The 17129-nt window shown below is 43.0% G+C and overlaps 1 protein-coding gene across 1 annotated transcript in view; it reads left to right on the top strand.

The window, feature by feature from the left end:
- The window catches only part of LOC119456938 (thrombospondin type-1 domain-containing protein 7A-like), a 197922-nt gene that overhangs the window by 39875 nt on the left and 140918 nt on the right, over positions 1-17129 (top strand). Inside the window, exons 15-20 of the mRNA XM_037718757.2 lie at positions 1529-1649; positions 2438-2583; positions 3765-3923; positions 4543-4642; positions 7217-7315; positions 7917-7997. Coding sequence (XP_037574685.1) covers positions 1529-1649; positions 2438-2583; positions 3765-3923; positions 4543-4642; positions 7217-7315; positions 7917-7997 — 706 coding nt within the window. The remainder of the gene's footprint in view (positions 1-1528; positions 1650-2437; positions 2584-3764; positions 3924-4542; positions 4643-7216; positions 7316-7916; positions 7998-17129) is intronic.

Here is a 17129-nt window from a genome sequence, read left to right as displayed (position 1 = left end):
ATCCTGTGCTTAAACCAGAATTTTGTAGTATCAAGTTCAACTTAGCAAAAGTAATACGTTTGCCTTTGAGGGGTTCACCCTGTATACAGTGGGATGAACACCTCAAAGGCCAACGTACCACTTTTGCTTCTCCCACTACGAGTTCTGTCCTCGCATTCCTTTTGCAGTTATTTGGCAATGGGTTTGCTGAATTATCCACAACTTATATCAAACTCCAGAATATCAAAAACGACTCTGAATTAATTATCCTGTGCTTAAACCAGAATTTTGGAGTATCAAGCTCAACTTAGCAAAAGTAATACGTTTGCCTTTGAGGGGTTCACCCTGTATACAATGGGATGAACCCCTCAAAGGCCAACGTACCACTTTTGCTTCCCCCACTACGAGTTCTGTCCTCGTATTCCTTTTGCATGCCGCATTTCTTATTAGGACTGGTTGCGTGGATAACCACAACAGCAAACACAATAGATCCATACACACAGCAAGATTACACAGGAGTGCCGAATCACCTGATAGGACGATTCAATTCATGACACATGCGCTTTCATTATACAAAAGACAGCCAAGCGTCCAAAGAGTACACAGAATTATAATTGAACTGAAGAGGTTAATTTGAACGATAACTACGCACGCATTTATAACAGCCTTAAGAAAAGAGGCCACTGTTACTAACAAATGAAAATTGTAATCCTCTCGCACACTAACGCTGATTTTCTTTAGTGTTGATATTAAACAGTGAAAGCATGTCTTTTTTGGGGCACTCAAAACTGAGTCGTAATTTGGAAGGCCTTTTAGTAATCATTAGAGTCTGACTTCGGTTATAGGCAAAAGTGGTTAATGATATGGCAGACAGCTTGTATATAAATTTTTTTCGCAGATTTTATTCTTGTGTAATTGTATCTCTTTTCGGACAATTATGGACATAACTACATTATTTTAGCAGTAGAAAACTCCGCTTCGTTATTACAAGCATTACTTTAAATATCACAATAGCTCTATCATAACGGACATACACATATTATCTGCAAAACATGCATTGCTGGATGTAATCATTCCTTATATAGCATTCTGCGCAGTGTATATCATCGTTTGCCTGAGGAAATCCGTGTTCGAAGTCGATTCTCTAATTGCTCGTCAGACAATCTGAGTGAGCGTTGTTGGAAAGGAACTTAAAATGAAGCATTTTGTACAACATACAGAGCTTGAAGTGACTTTGCTGTTTTTAATTCTGCTTAAGTATAGCCAATTTGCAAAAACGGTAGGAAATTCTTATGGCAGACAAGATGTAAGTATATTTCGTTAGATTTGAGGTGATATCTTATCCACTGCTAATGGTGCATTCACCCACATTTTGTCATAATTATTTGACTTCCGGAAATGCTGGAATGATTCTTGCTCTGATTATACATTATGCACTTAATGTCATATTCGCAATAAATATTTTTTTTTATTTCCTGCTTTGCGTTCATTTTTTGTATGCAAACCCTGCAGTTCTTTGTTACAGTCTTACTTTACTAAAATTTTGCAGAAAACTAAGCCATCAACAAAACATTTAGAGACAGCTTGCAACGTATCCTGTCCCATCGACTGCAAGGTCTCAGACTGGTCAGAATGGGATCAAACGGAATGTGAGCCCTGTGGAACTTTCGGTGAGCATCCATTGTTTAAGTTGTGTGTGCGAAGTCAGCGGGAAACAGAATGACTATTTTTACGAACGTGAAATCTTGCAACAAGTGGTAATGGCTGGCTGCATGATTAATGACTTCTCTGGTGGGCATGGGAGTAATGAGAAGTCAGCTGCATCTTTAGTCATCTTAGTACTGTGAATTTTCTTCTAACATTCAATCACATGTCTATATTGTGTGTTTTACCCATTTATGTCTGTCGAAGCTTAACAGTTGTTTAGACGTGTGCGCGTACACACCAACTGAATAATTTATATAACCTACTTCGCACTACATACTTAATTTTGTGCATTGTATTGCAAGCATTTTGCAAAGCAGGTTAAGTTAATGTTACACAGAAGAGTTTACACAACATGTTCAGCAGGCCTGAGGCTGGCATATCGCATTTCTCACTTTCATTTTAATAAATTTATTCCAGCCATCTCTGGGAGGAACCTCAAACTTAAAACCCCAGTTTGTGCCTGAACGCTAGCTCTTGAAGACTGGACTTCTTATGGATTTGTACCTTTAAATGACTAGAGTTGGCTACAGATTCGTGACTCTAACAGCTATTTTATTACAGCTCGATTGTACAATTACAATGGTATCCTTTCGAATCATAAGTCCGCATTCTGCCGCACTTCTTTAAATTAATTTTTATTTGTCACTATTTCTTGAAAATAACACTTCGGGAGCATTATAAACCACAGCTTCACGTGTAATATTCTGATAAATTGCGTTGTCTGTATTGTGATACATAGTTCTCGTTTCAGGAGCGCAGGTCAGACACCGCGAGGTGATTCAAAATGCTACCGACAGTGGAAGACCCTGTCCAAGAAGTCTCACCCAAAGAAAGCCTTGTACTTTCACTCCCTGCTACTACTGGTCAACAGGTGGATGGTCTCAATGCGAACTTCATGTAAGTGACTTTCTTTCTGTACGAGATATCCAGATAATAAATTAAGGAAGTTGTCAGGTTCAATTGACAAGGATTCATACGTATGATATATGTGCTTTAAAACAATTTCAGTGGTTTGGTAAGGTTTGTTGAAGCAAGCCACTTTGCCATGACAGAAAGTAGTAAATGAATGTAGTGAAGTTTATTTATCCATGTTTCCAGTAAAAATGAATAACGCGAGTGCAAGAAGTTCAACTGAACAGATACAGCGTCGATATAATATATTGAATGCTTTCACTTGGTTCTGTTCGTTTTAAACATCCACCGTTCACGACGGGCCAAATCCGAGGATAACGTGAGCGCAGCGCTGCTAAGGCCACCGGTGAAGCGTGAAAAAGAATAGAATTGGAATAAAATTCACAGGGTTTTTTATGTTATCCCTAAGACGACTTCAGGGTGAAAGCCGAAGTGCCGATGCATTAAAGATGGACACATGACGCACACATCCCCCTTAATTCGCTTAATCTACTTCGCTTGGTCATCCATCTTAAGTCACTTACTCATCCTCTTACTTAGCTTTGTCATCCCCCTTAATTCGCTTAGCGTACTTCGCTTAGTCATCCCTCTTAATTCCAAAGGTTGAGGGTTCGACCCCCACCCAAGGTAGTGGATTCGAGCGCCTTAATTAACTGTATCTTAATTACCTGTGCCTTAAGTAACTTCGCCTTAATTACCACCCAAGATGATGGGTTCGATTCCCAGTTAGGCAGAGGGTTCAACTCCCACCTATGGTCGAGGGTTCATAGCCTTTTTGAACCTTTTGGTCGTGGTCGTCTAACTGATGAGACATATAAGGCTTTCGCCTTAAAAATGGTTACATTTCGCCGGCCCTACTGTCACTGCATACAGAACTGCACACAAGCACGTTATGCCGCTCTTGTGTGTATAGTACCGCATTTTGCAAAAGCTACTGGCAGATAAATGATTTACGAGGATATGCTTTCGGAATTCCTGCTGCAACTTAATGAATAAAGTTTTTTTTTAAACACCTCGACTGAATTATGACAGCTAAAATGCACAGGAGCAAGAAAAAAACTCTTGCATAGGATAAGTCAACCATACTGTGACAAAATCTTGCCCCCTGAACCACTTTCTTTAAGTCGGTGGGCAGCTGTTTTCTCTCTGCCTCTCTTTCTGCACAGGGAGCAGACTGTGGATTCGGCGTCCGCAAACGTGACGTAGCATGTCGTCGATCTGATGGTGTGTTGGTAGACAACAGCTTCTGCCACCTTGCCAACTTCACCTCCTATGCAGGAGGCCTTCTCGGCCTCGACTGGCTCGTCGTTGGAAATGATGTTCAGGTAACTAAACCACAATGCATTATTCCCTTGCCTGAAGGCAGCAAACACTTAAGTGTGGTAAAAACGTTGCTAAAGAATTAGGTCTACGTTAGGGACGTTAACATTCTCCAGGGGAGCTGTGTATATTGTGACCACATTATTCAACCCGTAGTCAGATCCCAGAGTTTATATTTGTGTCTACAAACATGGAGTAGTAATCGCTGAAGAAGATGTGAAGAGTTAACTTATTAGACATTCACCCCAAGACGAGGATTTCAACGTATACCTGAGAGCCTTCACAACTTCAGATATAGTGTGTGATTTGCAATGAATTATTTCTGAAGTGCTGGCGTTGTACAATATAACAATATAACAATACACTATAATATGGATAATGATAAACAGACACTAAAACAGAGTGTTTACGTAGTAGGAGCCTATAGGTTCATAATTTAGGCCACTACCAGATTTTCTGCCATAAAATGGCAGCATCTGGTTAGAGATGTGTTAGAAAAAAGTTCTTTCAATTCTGGTACTTAAATATGCTCTGCAGGCACGTGTTGAGATTTTGCGTAAAGTAATTCAACCTTGCCTCGGCAGCAGCGAGAACAATTTTTGAATCCTTTATTTTTCGTCGCAGACAGAAGAAGAGTGCTACGTCCCGTGCCCGCAAGGTTGTTCTTTGTTTCCTTGGTCCGACTGGTCACCGTGCAACAGAAACTGCGACACCGGCGAAATTCGTGAGTGCTTGATTTTATTAGCTTTATAAAACAACATTACACGGAACTTACGGAACATGTAGACAACGTTCAAAGTTGGTGCCGGCCAACAGTGTCATTTTCCAAGAAGGCGAACTTATTGTGGTAGTTATCGAAATGTTCTAGGATTTCGGGCGGAATTATCTTCAGTAGCGTGAAGCTCACATTAGCTCACTTTAGTTCAATCAAATAAAGTGTGTGGCAGCTGCTTATGTTTACATCTAAGCGCTCTCAGTTATTTTACGTGGTATGACTGGAGAGCCTTGGGGTATTACTGATTCAATTATTCGAGCAAGCATTCCCATTTGCCAACGACAGGTGAATGGGAAAAATCGGCAACACCCAACCGGCAGCGTTTGCGTCTTTCCTCGTTTTCTCCTGTAAAGGGTGCACCACTGCATACATGATTACTTTGCGGGAAAAACAATAGGCTGTTTGCTATGTCTGACAGGTTTGAAATTTTGAGAAAACAAAAATTTGACACGGGGGTGGGTTCGTTTGCTGTTGCGTCTTGTACAAGACATGTCATAATATATTTGTATGTACAGTGGGGATGTCTGCACTATAAGCGGTACCACACTATAACCAAAACAACGATTTTCAAGTCTTGCAGGTTTGCAAAACATGTAGGCCAAGCAGCCGCGCGTATCCGAGAATCGAAGCGTGCGACTGGGAGTTTTGCATCCGTGTAAATTTACGAACGTTGGAAGGTCCAACTACCCACGATCTTCGCATGAAGTAGACAAAGTAATAATTAAAAAATGTCTCAGTTTCGCCCGAAAGGCGAAGCATCAATAGGAATAGCAAATTAGTAGCGACCTATAAGGAGCAGGGATAGTAGTTTTATCGGCTGCATAAACTTGACATATTCGCTTACTAACTGAATTAACAAGCGTGGTGTCAACGCGCACAAGCAAACATGAATAGACTCGATGACCGCAGACAACCACTGTCAATACGCGGGCGTGGGGAAGCTCGGCCGCCGCAGCGAGCGAAACTTCGTGCGGTCTATCGCTTCAACGGAAACTGAGCGGCGTAAGGCACAGCGTATACAAAGGTCAGGGCTCTTTCAAGATACGGTGCGCGCGACAACACCGAAAGCCGGCGCAGGCGCAAAGTAGAAGAACGCATTTGTTGTCAGAGTAGATTCCCCCCACCCCTTCCCTCCCTCCCGCGCTGCTTCCCGCTTTGCTCCTTTCACGTGGGAGATTGCGTCGCCAGTTACCCTTGCGCCCGGTTGCAAGATACGCATTTGGTGCCGAAGCACAGCGGCCCCTTTAGTCGGCCCTTTAGTCGCCCCCCCCCCCCCCCCCCTCCTTCACTCCCATACCTCCACGGCCTTTCGCGCGACGGAAGTCGCGCGCTGTGCGTTCGCTCTTTGTGAAGGCGCACATCCCCCGCGCGCTTTCACTCGCGCATACGGCGCGCGGCGACGGTTTTATCGCCCTTGGACTCATTCTCCACGTCTCATGCTCCACGTCTCATGCTCCTACTCCGCATCGCCCTCGTTGATCTCCTCTCCCATCGGTGGGCGCACCTCGTTGAGAAGCGTGCTCGCTACCGCCCTTGCCAGCGCGCGGAAGCCGCATTATAATTGGTATTTCGCCTCACGCGGCTGCACTGTAAGCGGTATGCGTATACATGGAGTTCTATGGGAGGGTAAACGGGAGTCGGAAAAGGCCGCGTTGGAGCCAGTTCTGCACTATAAACGGTTAAGTTATAAGTGGTCTATACTGTACGCACTACCAGCGACATTAGGCGTTTGATAATAATATCGAGGCTGATAATACCTACTCCCATTTGCAAGAACACAAAATGAAAAAAAATGAAATAGCACTGCTAACACTTTATCGCGGCACATAATACTCTCTCGCGAATAACATTACTCAGAGAAAACAAAGACGCACCTTTCTTAAATCAACACTTTGCGATTGGTTATCAATGGTTGTGTCGTACAACGGACAACGTTTTCACACATAAGAGAGACTGCATTTAATCTATCTTTCAAGACCGCTAAATGCATGAAAAAGGAAGAAGCAATCAGCGGCTTTAGGGGGTTTTAAAAGTTCATATATAAATTTGACATTTATACTCATTATTTACACAGAGCGCCATAGATGACATGGTGGCACTTGGTTATGTGGAAATATAATGAATAGTCGCATTACATTATTTTTCCACATCCTTGTACTAGTAGTAACTTATTGCAAATCCGAAGGAAACAAAGAAATAATAAAGTTGAGAAATGACAAGGTCGCAGGTATCGCGACTGTCTCACTTTTCATCGGACAGCTTATCTGTCGAGCAGCAATGGAGAATAAGCAGAATAACATGACTAATGGATAGGGGGGAGAGAAACGTTACGGTAAAATATATTGTAGAGCAAAGTATACAATTTAAAGCCTAAGTACCGAAGCATGAAACCAATGTCAGTTCTACTTGATGAACAGCTTTATGGAGGCAGTCTTAGAGAAACGGCCACTCCGCTTGACGCCTTGCTTTATTCCGTCAACATTCAGGTGAAGTAACAGCTATGTTGCCATGTTCTTTTTTCAGTGGGTCAGACGTCGCGCTCTCGAGCTGTCATGGTTCCTTCGAAGACTGGCGACAGCCGCTACTGCCCCATGGAAATGGTTCAGACAAGGCCTTGCTGGGGTACGCTCGAAGGCGCTCTTTGTTATCAGATCTCGCTGAAAGGAATGCCACGTGTGTCGCGCAATGCCTATACTCTTAAGCATATTAAACAGGTTGCAAGTTTTACTTGCTAAATAGAATGGAGGGCGAATAATTAGCACAAAAGTTGGTGCAGTAAAACGAAATTACAGAATGCGTGCAATAAAAGAAACCTTATTTTAAGGGTTAAGATATCGCCGAAACATTCATGTAACAATTTTGCGAAGTCAGAGAAAGTAGTATTTTCGGGAAGGTAGCAGAATGTTTTAAATAACAGTTCACATAAACTGTGCGCTTTCCCTTTTGCGTATTATAAAATTGGCTGGCGATTCACTTTTCTCTCTATTGTATTTTTTTTTTCACTTTTCGACGTAAACACACAATGTAATTTCATTGTTATCTCTTCTCAATATACAGCATTCAGCAATTCCCACATTTGTGGCATTGCCCAATATACCAGTTCTTTGCAGTGCACATAAGCTAGAATTTTAATATCATGTAACCTTTTCTACCTGGTTTTACCAAGGAATAGCATTCTCATTCGTGACGATGTATCTATCATTTCTTTGTATACAATCTGCAGACGGAGTGTGCCTGACGTACTCGTGGAGAGTCGTAAATGGAACGTTGCAGTGTTCTCGATCCGATGGCCTAATCGTCGAAGGTGAGTCTTGCGTCCTGAGCGTCATGTTTTCTTATACGATCAACAGCAGTCGTGCAAGGGACGTCTCTGCAAGCGAGGTCTCGAAAAAGTCTCCTTGTCAAGTCAATAGCTAGAGACCCGCTTGTTGAGTTTGAGTTTGGAGTTATTTCGCCGCAATAGTTAAGACATTGCCACCATTGTTTGGACACAGAAAAATAAATGACTGTAGTGTTAAAGGAGGGCAAAACAGGCTGCGATTGAAACGAAGTGCGGCTAGCCCCACCTTTCAGCAAAGATAAGGCAGAAAAATGTCCTACACGTAACAATATACTCTTAAGTGCATCAAGAAGCAAAACAAGGCCGGAAATTCAAAAAAGAAATAAAAATACATAAATAAAAACACGACAGCGAGAACATATTCATTGTAGCTTGGGAAGCAAGCGATGAAAAAAGTACAAAAATAATATCCAAACTTAATCTTTTTTCTAGTATAGACTAATACAGAAGAATATAATATTAACAGTTCAATAAAAAAAGACAAGACACACACAAACACTAAGCACATGCCTTTGCAAAACAAGGCGCAATCACTCGGACGTAACATTCGATTAATGAAGAGTGTGTGTGGAAGTGCAAACTTTATTATTTGGAAGCTATAGCTTTGTCGAATGCAATTCACCATTTCAAGTCTCCATCTTACTCTGAACCTTTGTCTTGTTATGCCTTATTGTAACTACGACAAAGTCTTACTAGAACGGTGCGCAATGCTTGAAGTCTCAAATCTCACGGCTTTGCCGTTTTTTGTGCTCATGACTTGCGTTTCATGCACGTGTGTGTCTTTCCAAGGTCTCCCTTCCAATTTCTTTACGACCGTCCTTTCCACCCACTCCTACTCTCAGCGTTTTTTTCTTGCATTTGCATATTGGTGTAACGTCTACGCTTGCTTTCAGGTAATCCAATAAAATTTATCAAACGCGTGCCCGTATGTCCGTTATGCACTTTCAGAATTGCATTCTACATACACTCTACAAATACATTCTAGCCTAACCGGTGCACCGTCAGTAAGCGAAAGAAGATTAATATTGTCACCCGACTTCAGCAGAATTTGCCACACGTACTCAAACTGTAAATATGTGCACATGTGACTCTTCAGATTTTTATTGAGCAAGTAACATGAAAAGACGAGGTGATTCAGTTACTGATGTTCAAAAACAAGATATTCCGCCCTATTTTTCAGAAAGCATAGAAGCATAATTATGTTGCTTTTCTTTCCGTGTCTGGAACAAAAGAAAAGAAACGTTACACTGCCATATATTCTCATGATACCTCAAGACAACCCATTGACACCATTTTTCATGTCGCTTGCAATTATTTATCATGTTACGGACGCGAGAAAGCCTCCTTTAAAAAAAAATTACGTACCACGATTTGGTGCCTAAAGCATCGTGTCCGTATATGTTGACAAAATTACCGTCTACTGTTGCTTGCCATGATGAAAAATGCAATTTTCTTTGCCTAAACGCAGAGATGCGGATTTCTAATCGTGTACTGGGTTGGTATGTTCACGTTGCATCCCAGATTTTCAACGACATATCGTGAAATCCGAAATGCGTTTCACGGGTGCTTTTCGTTGCGCGTAACGACACAGTGGTCTAAAACCAATTATTGCGAAAGCTATCGAAGGCGGACGACAAGAACATAGCTAAATCACTTTCACATAGTTTCACATGAATTTAACTGACTTTGCGTCCAGAATGAATAGTTTACGTAATCCCTTTCGAATTCATTTTTCAAATGAATTGAATGTAACGTGCGATATCATGCACAAGAGGTCCCGGGAGGATGCTTTCGAGTGCCTCGCAACTGAAGCGTCTGCAGTTCCCGCGCGGAATCGATAGCGACTACGGCTGCCTGGTGGCAAAAGTGGGAATCCATTGTTCTTCATAAGGGACATAGATGGCGCTGCTGCGTCCATTCGCACGAGATGCGCTCTCCCCTCACGCATTATCGACGCGTTCTGTTTTCGCTATAAATAGAGTCCGCAATCTGCGGCGTCCCAAGTTCACTGAAAGAACATTAACTCTGGGTAATAAAAACTCAGTTAATCTCTACTGACACGATCACTGAATTTATACTGATCATGTAAATTTGTCCACACAAAACATTTGCGGCTTAACACTCTGCTGTAGTCCAGTGTGTATAAGGCGTTCTACTGCTGAGCCCGAGATCGCTGGCTTGATTGTCTTCATTCGCGGCCTGTATTTCAAGGGAAGGGGGTACGTAATAATGTTCTTGTACATAGATGCACATTAAAGGAGGGCTGATACCTACTTTACAAGTTATGGAAACTCTATCACAGGCCTCTTGGGGCTTCTCCCACCTAAAAGGAGAACACTTTGCAAGTTTTAAGGTTGGGAAAGGCTTGAAAGACACCTTAATTTGATACTAAAATACTAAAGTAGAATACAAACACCACACCTGGCGTCATTGACCTCATCGTGACGTCATGACGCTAAGCAAAATCTGCAAACGTTGTGCAGCAATAAAGCTAGGTATGATGACGTTACTATATAGTGAAAAAAGTAGTGCGTCTCTCATTGGGGTTGTGCTCACGTGTGGCTACCTGTGCGATCGCAGGAATGGAGTGCGTGGGTATTTCATGTCGCAATGACACATACACCTCCGAGGTACCGAAGCCAAAAGTAAGGTCTTAGCAAAAATAATATAATATATTACTTAGAGCGCCCTCATGCTTTCCACTACCCATATTTTCTATAGTTTAGAAATACTGAACCTTAATTTAACGAAGCAAAAATAATGATTGGTCGTAAATGTGCCAGTATACTCTTTAAAGAAACCTCAGATAATCATAATTAATCAGGACCCCTGAACTATGGCGTCTCTTAGAGTGCTTTAACTCCATTAATCAGCTATTTTTTCTGATCTCGCTTCTCTGCGTCACCCGTACATGTGCAACCAAATGTTCGAAAATGCCGATAGTCTAAATTTCAGCAGATGCTGTTTCAGCTCAATGCGCCCTTATAGTTCGCAAACGGCAAATGATCACTTTAGGCGGCGTCCCTCCACCCACCCGCAAAAAAAAAAAACTAGAACATTGAAATTCCTCTGCCGTCATTCCTTCAAGACACGCTTTATTCTTACCAAGGCTGATCTTGATAAGTCCGGTACTTTCAAGATGACAGGCTACTGAATACCGCACATGACTGCACACTGCACAGTGTAATGCGTCACCTCTCACATGCCCAACATTTATCTCAGATGTCACTGTGGTAGCTGCAGCGGCAATCTAAAATGAAATTTTGTCAACATCTAGAGCGGACGTTCGCAGCGGGACGTATTAAAGGCGATATTCTCCTCCACATCAATAACGGATGTGCTCTAAAAAACATCCTGCCGATGCCGGCATTTTGTTGGAAATTCTTCGTTTTCAGCTGAAAGAGTTACACCTCCGATAGGTATGCTCATACCGTGTGACTGTGTTAGATCCTTCAAAAGATATGTGGAAATTTTGAGAACCGCTAGTTCACCACTTGTGCTAGCCTTGCTTTGCGCATTTCTGAATAGAAGCACTTTACTCAGGCCCTTGAGTATATTTTAAAGTCTATGTGCAAAGCAGCAACGAAACGTTAAAGAATGACTCTTAATTGGTGATGCAATGCCTGGGTCGATTTATTTTGAGAAATGCAGAAGGTTGATAAGTCACTTACAGCACAGTTCGCTGGGGTGCTGGTTGTCTGCGCTACAAAATGGTTCATATTCACCATGCTCGCGCACAGGTCTATAACGCGAAATTTATTCCAATGATGTTGATAAACGGCAATATTTGCCTGCGTATAATATGGATGACTAATGAATGGCCCTGCAGGTTGAGAGGTTTCAAGTTCACACTGTTTACATGACAAAAAAAGTGATAATTAAATTTTCTTTTCAGAATTTGAATACTCTTATCTTCTGCCGGTTTTGCGCAATTTAATACCGTAATTGAAGTAGACAGCAGCATGCAGAAAAGAGATATTGAGAGAGAGAGAGAGAACTGATGTAAGCGAAATTGTTGTTTGTAAGCTAGAATAGGCATTTCACTTGGAATTATTTGAGCGTGAAGAAGAGATCTGGTTTGCCCACAAGTCGAAGCCCATTATTTACCTGGTTTAAATAACAGTTTTAACAAAAAATGCAAATATCATATTAAAATGGTTTGTTTTATTTTAGGGTGATAATAATTTGAGGGTGCTCAATAATTGTTTACGCGAAGTACGGCCGTTACGTGTCAATTCACCGCAGACTATTCCGTAATAGCGATTGAATTTAGTCTTTGGTGGTTGGAGCTAGTACATCGTTTTGTAAACCGAAATAATTGTTCGTTAAGTAGTTTAGTGTTGTGGTACTAGTACTGCCTTACTTATACAACCAGCTCGATTATCAGCTTTGAATAGATTCGCGTAATGAACTGTTGCCTTTGTATTTCGGTTCAAATAAACTTAGCTATTTTATTATGAGTTTTATACACTGAATTCGCGACAATAATTATTTCCGTGTGTGGTCATCCGGATTTTTTTCGTACCTGCAACATTATTCTTTGCAAATTGTAAGAACTTCACGTCGTAAAAGCTTTTCAATATATTAATTGCTCGCCGTCGACGTATGAAATACAACTGTAGGCGTATGCGCGATCGCAGTTATCGGTCAGAGTTGCACCCGGTGCGGTGAAGTTCCGCGCCTTTCGTAACCACCGCTTCAGCGCCGCTCATACGCCCACGGCACCGCGCATGGAGTGACCCGTCGTCGGCCGCTGACTCAGCTTCTTGGTCTTCGGGTGACAGCACCGCACAAAAGCCGCCGCGAAATTTACTGACTTCTTTCGGCCGCCCAAAGGGCAGTCAAGGTTATTGCCATCACAGCTGTGGCATTCAGACTGCCTTCTTTTTTTTTTCTTCTTTTTTATATGTATACTTTCTATGCTGTGTGGGTCAAGGCTAAGCGAGTGTACGAGGAAGTTAACGAAACTCTCAGGAGCTTGCGTAATCATGCATAAAATTACAACTGCAACGTAAGTGCAATTCAGAGAAGTTGAGGTGACACCAAGATTTATCGAATGGAGCCTCTTGTATGCATGGTTAAAGAGTTGCAGGCTCTTGAAAGCTATCAGAAAGCGTGGAAGCGTGTAGCACCGAGCGGCATGCACCGGTCCTATTGGTCCGAACTTTCGTTTCCTTTTCTTTTACATCTCTTACACACTTCCTCAATGGCGCAGCGGCAAAGCATGCAGCAAGCATCAAGAGCTCTGAAAGGCGACGGTAATTCGAGTTTGCTAATTGCGGGAAGAGTGCCTGCAAGGTCAAGTTGTTGTTTTCCGCGTCCAGTGAGCCCGCTTCTTGCGACTCCTGCAGAAAGCAAATGTAGCCCAGTCAACACGACGTACCCGTAATTGCTCCCATTTCAGAGCCAGCGCGTTGGGCTTGCGTGAGCTGGGAGACATTAAGCCTTGCATAGTGAGGAAAAGTTGGGGTACGCAGCTCTCCAAAAGAAAGGGTGTCTTTCTTCAGCGTATGCGAATTCTACGTACCATGTTTTATTATCAGTAGATTCCTGCGGAAAGTTTGACGTATAACCTGGCTGGCCGTCAAGCGTTTTTCTAATTAAGGCAAGCGTTTTTCTAATTATTATTAAAGCCTTGAAGGAGGAGACATATAAATACCCCAAAATGTTTATTTTCTACCTAACTGTGCAAAACACACCAAGAATAAGCATAATCAACAAACAGAAAAAGTTCTGCGGAAATGTTTTCAACAAGAGGAGGAAACCCCAGGCAGCAAACTGGAAGTGGGCTTCACCTCAAGCCACCTAAGGCTTTGTTTTCAATTCGTATAGACAGCTCCTATCATATGTGAACCATAGGTGTACATTTCATTTGTTTTACATCACGTGTGACACCACTGTAGCTGGATATATTGCATCAGCCAGTATCCTCCGACCTTGCTTTCAACAGACAGTGAGTCACGTGCCAAACTTCTTCTATCTCGTCCAGTGTTCCTGCTCTAAACCAACAAATGACGTTTGGTGCCTGTCATTCAGTGTTGGCCGATGACATTTAGCCAAAAACTTCGTACTCAATACCGAAATTCGGCAAGAAAAAATGTTTTTCTGGTATGTTGCATGTAGGCATGCAACACTCGTCAATAAAGGGTTAAACAAAAATAGAAGTGCAAAAAAAAAAAAAAAAAGCAGAAAGCCAAGCGTTGCAACAATTCAGACCTCAATGAAAAGGGCGGGTATCACAGGAAGTGCAGTTAGAGCTTTACAAAGGTATCGTGGCCTAGCGGTATCGAGCACACTTAGTAGTTATTCTTGAGTGCCTTTGGAAGTCACAGAAAATGCACCCTTAGCGACAAGATTGCGAACACGGTCAACCAAAGGAAAACAAAGGAACACAAAGAAAAAAAACAGAGAACCACAATGGGGTCAGATGATTGATTGTGTTTGGTTTACAAATTGTTAATGTCATTATGGCGTTGTGCTGCTAAGCACGAAGTCGCGGGTTCGTTTGCCGGCCACGGCGGCCGCACTTCGATGATGTCGAAATGCAAAAATGCCCGTGTACTTAGGTGTAGATGCACATCAAGGAAACCCCCGCCGTCAAAATGAATCTGGAGTCCTCATACTACGGCGTGCCTCATAATCAGATCGTTGTTTTGTCACACGAAACCCCATAATCAAGAAGAAAAAAAAAAGAGTTTGTGCTATATTTGCGCGATGTTCACTCCTGGTATTGTGTAACTGATTTGCTTACAGTAAAGGGCGCATATTTCTAACATGCAACAAAAAACGAACAACCTTGAACGCATTCATCTGAGGTACCTTTCTCAGCTATTATTGCTGGCGGTGGTAACGTTAACTCTGCACCGTAGTGGTCATTTCCTCGTAATGGGCTGCGTAAGTTTCTTTCTCGGGAACTTGTCATCGTGCCTTCCGGCCAGTACACGCAAAATTAGTGCGCATGCCTGCTCGCGTTACTTTTCTCGCGATATATTGCGCAGTTTAAGTGAACCATTACAAAATACGCTGAAAACTGTACTCACAGGGGGGATAAATGGATGAGGAAGCGTATCAGAAGCCGTTGTGTAACGATGCAGTTTGCGGCAGACCATGACCGCTTACCACGTCGCCGAAAAATCTGCCGAGACTGCAGAATAAATTAAGCTCTGTAATGCAGGGCTTCTATTTATACCGAATGTATAAAGGTAAAAGCTTCTACAGTGCTCAGTGATTTAAACGCTTTATCCGGAGCGTGTGACGCGGCCGGCCGCTTTTTCTTTTTCTTTTTTTTTTTTTGCGCCACCGGTGAGCACTGGGGACACCGAGTTGATGCATTTTAGTATCCCATGAAAGCGAGAGGCTTTGTAAAGGTATTGCGACTGCATTTTGCTCCTCCAGCGATCACAGAGCGCTCACCGGTGGCGCAAGAAGTCCCTGTCATCATGCGATGCGGGCATCGCGTTTCAATCGCTGATCACTGTGCGTTCGCGGCCCAAGAGTGCCATTCTTTTTACTCGAGTCTTCTTTACGTACCTGCATGCTTGAGCATTAATTTCGCTGTCTTATCATGTTGCTTTTGTTCATAGGCTGCTCGTTGCCTTCACATTCTATGCACCCTTTACGATGGCGCAACATATAGCCATGCAATGTATGATGGGAATAAAGACACCGCCCAGGCTGTATGGATGACTCAACAAAAAAGCACTGACATTCCTATTTCGTTTCCAACTTCTATTTGCATACTATAACAGTTTTATAGGGAATTATTCATCATGGCATCGTTCCTGCGCGTGGAAGAGAGATACCGGAGAAAAGCCGTTTACCCGTTACGGAAACAACAAAAACTTCATGCTCTCCAAAACCCAGAAGCTGCATGGGGACACTGATGACCTGCCGCATTCGTTCAGTGGCTGCCGTGCTGCGCTGCTGAGCTCGAGGTCGCGGGTCTGCCTTCCCGCCCCGGCGGCCACCTTTCGAAGGTGGGAGACGCAAAATCGCTCGTATATTTGAATTTAGGTGCACGTTAAAGAACCCCAGGTGGTCAAACTTAATCAGGAGTCTTCCACTATAGGGCGTGCCTCGCAATCAGATCATGGTTGTGGCACGTAGAATCCGAGAATTTATTTAAATTTCTTTAGAGGGAGAGGGGGGTGCACATGATGGCCTAAAACACTGTATTCCGTCTTCGTTGTTTCTATTTTCCCCATTTTTCGTCACCCCGTTCTTTTTTGCGAATATCCTCTGCTGCATCGATGAGGACGAAGTGTCACCATTGGCCAATTGCTTTGCAATCAAGAATGTGAAGTGCTCACGATAGACAATCGGTGAATTTTTTTTCTTGCAGCATGGTTATGCGCGAGTGGCCAAGCTTGACAGCCCTTGCACGTGTCGCACTAGGAGCACCATCGTATCACCTGGCCATATATTATAAAATGATTGTTACGCGAAATAAGTGCAACAAAAACGAAAAGCTTCATAGAGATCACTCAGTATAAAAAACGATGGCTGCGACGGAGAAAACTGGCCGACGAAACATCTATTTACATCACATGTACAAAAAAACAAACCAACAAAAGCATGGTGTTAACAGCAAAGATGGATGAAGGGAAGCGCGCACAAGCGTCGCGCCAAAATCCTCCTCGTTAACGTACTGGCGAGGACCTTGCTGCTCCCAAAGGCGGATTCAGGGCAGGCTCCATGAGGGAGCCCTCATCGAAACATCCAGGAAAGAAAGGGGGGGGGGGCTGCTTTGTTGTATTGTGAGCGCTGAATGGCTGGCATTCTCGAGGGGGGGGGGGGGGCTTGCCCCCCCCCCCCCTCCCTTTCCGGACCTGCCAGTGGTTGCTCCTCACAGTCAAGTCGATGGACAGCTCCGCATCTTCCTGGTAAAAGCTACAGATCATTTTTTTAGCTTGCAAACTGTAATATTGACACGAATGGTTATGAATGTTTTCGTGTGAACACCCAAGTAACAGGGCGACGCGTACTCGCGCAGCGTTCTACGTGTCTGCTTTTTGATTAGCAGCAGAGGGACATAACGTACATTCTTAAACGCCAAATTGCACAAGAGAGATAATTTGGAGGGCTTCATTAGGCAGC

The sequence above is a fragment of the Dermacentor silvarum genome, chromosome 6 (genome assembly GCF_013339745.2).
Source record: "Dermacentor silvarum isolate Dsil-2018 chromosome 6, BIME_Dsil_1.4, whole genome shotgun sequence".
NCBI classification, from domain to species: Eukaryota; Metazoa; Arthropoda; class Arachnida; order Ixodida; family Ixodidae; genus Dermacentor; species Dermacentor silvarum.
Note: the sequence above shows the minus strand (reverse complement) of the source record. Positions and strands in the feature narration are given on the sequence as shown.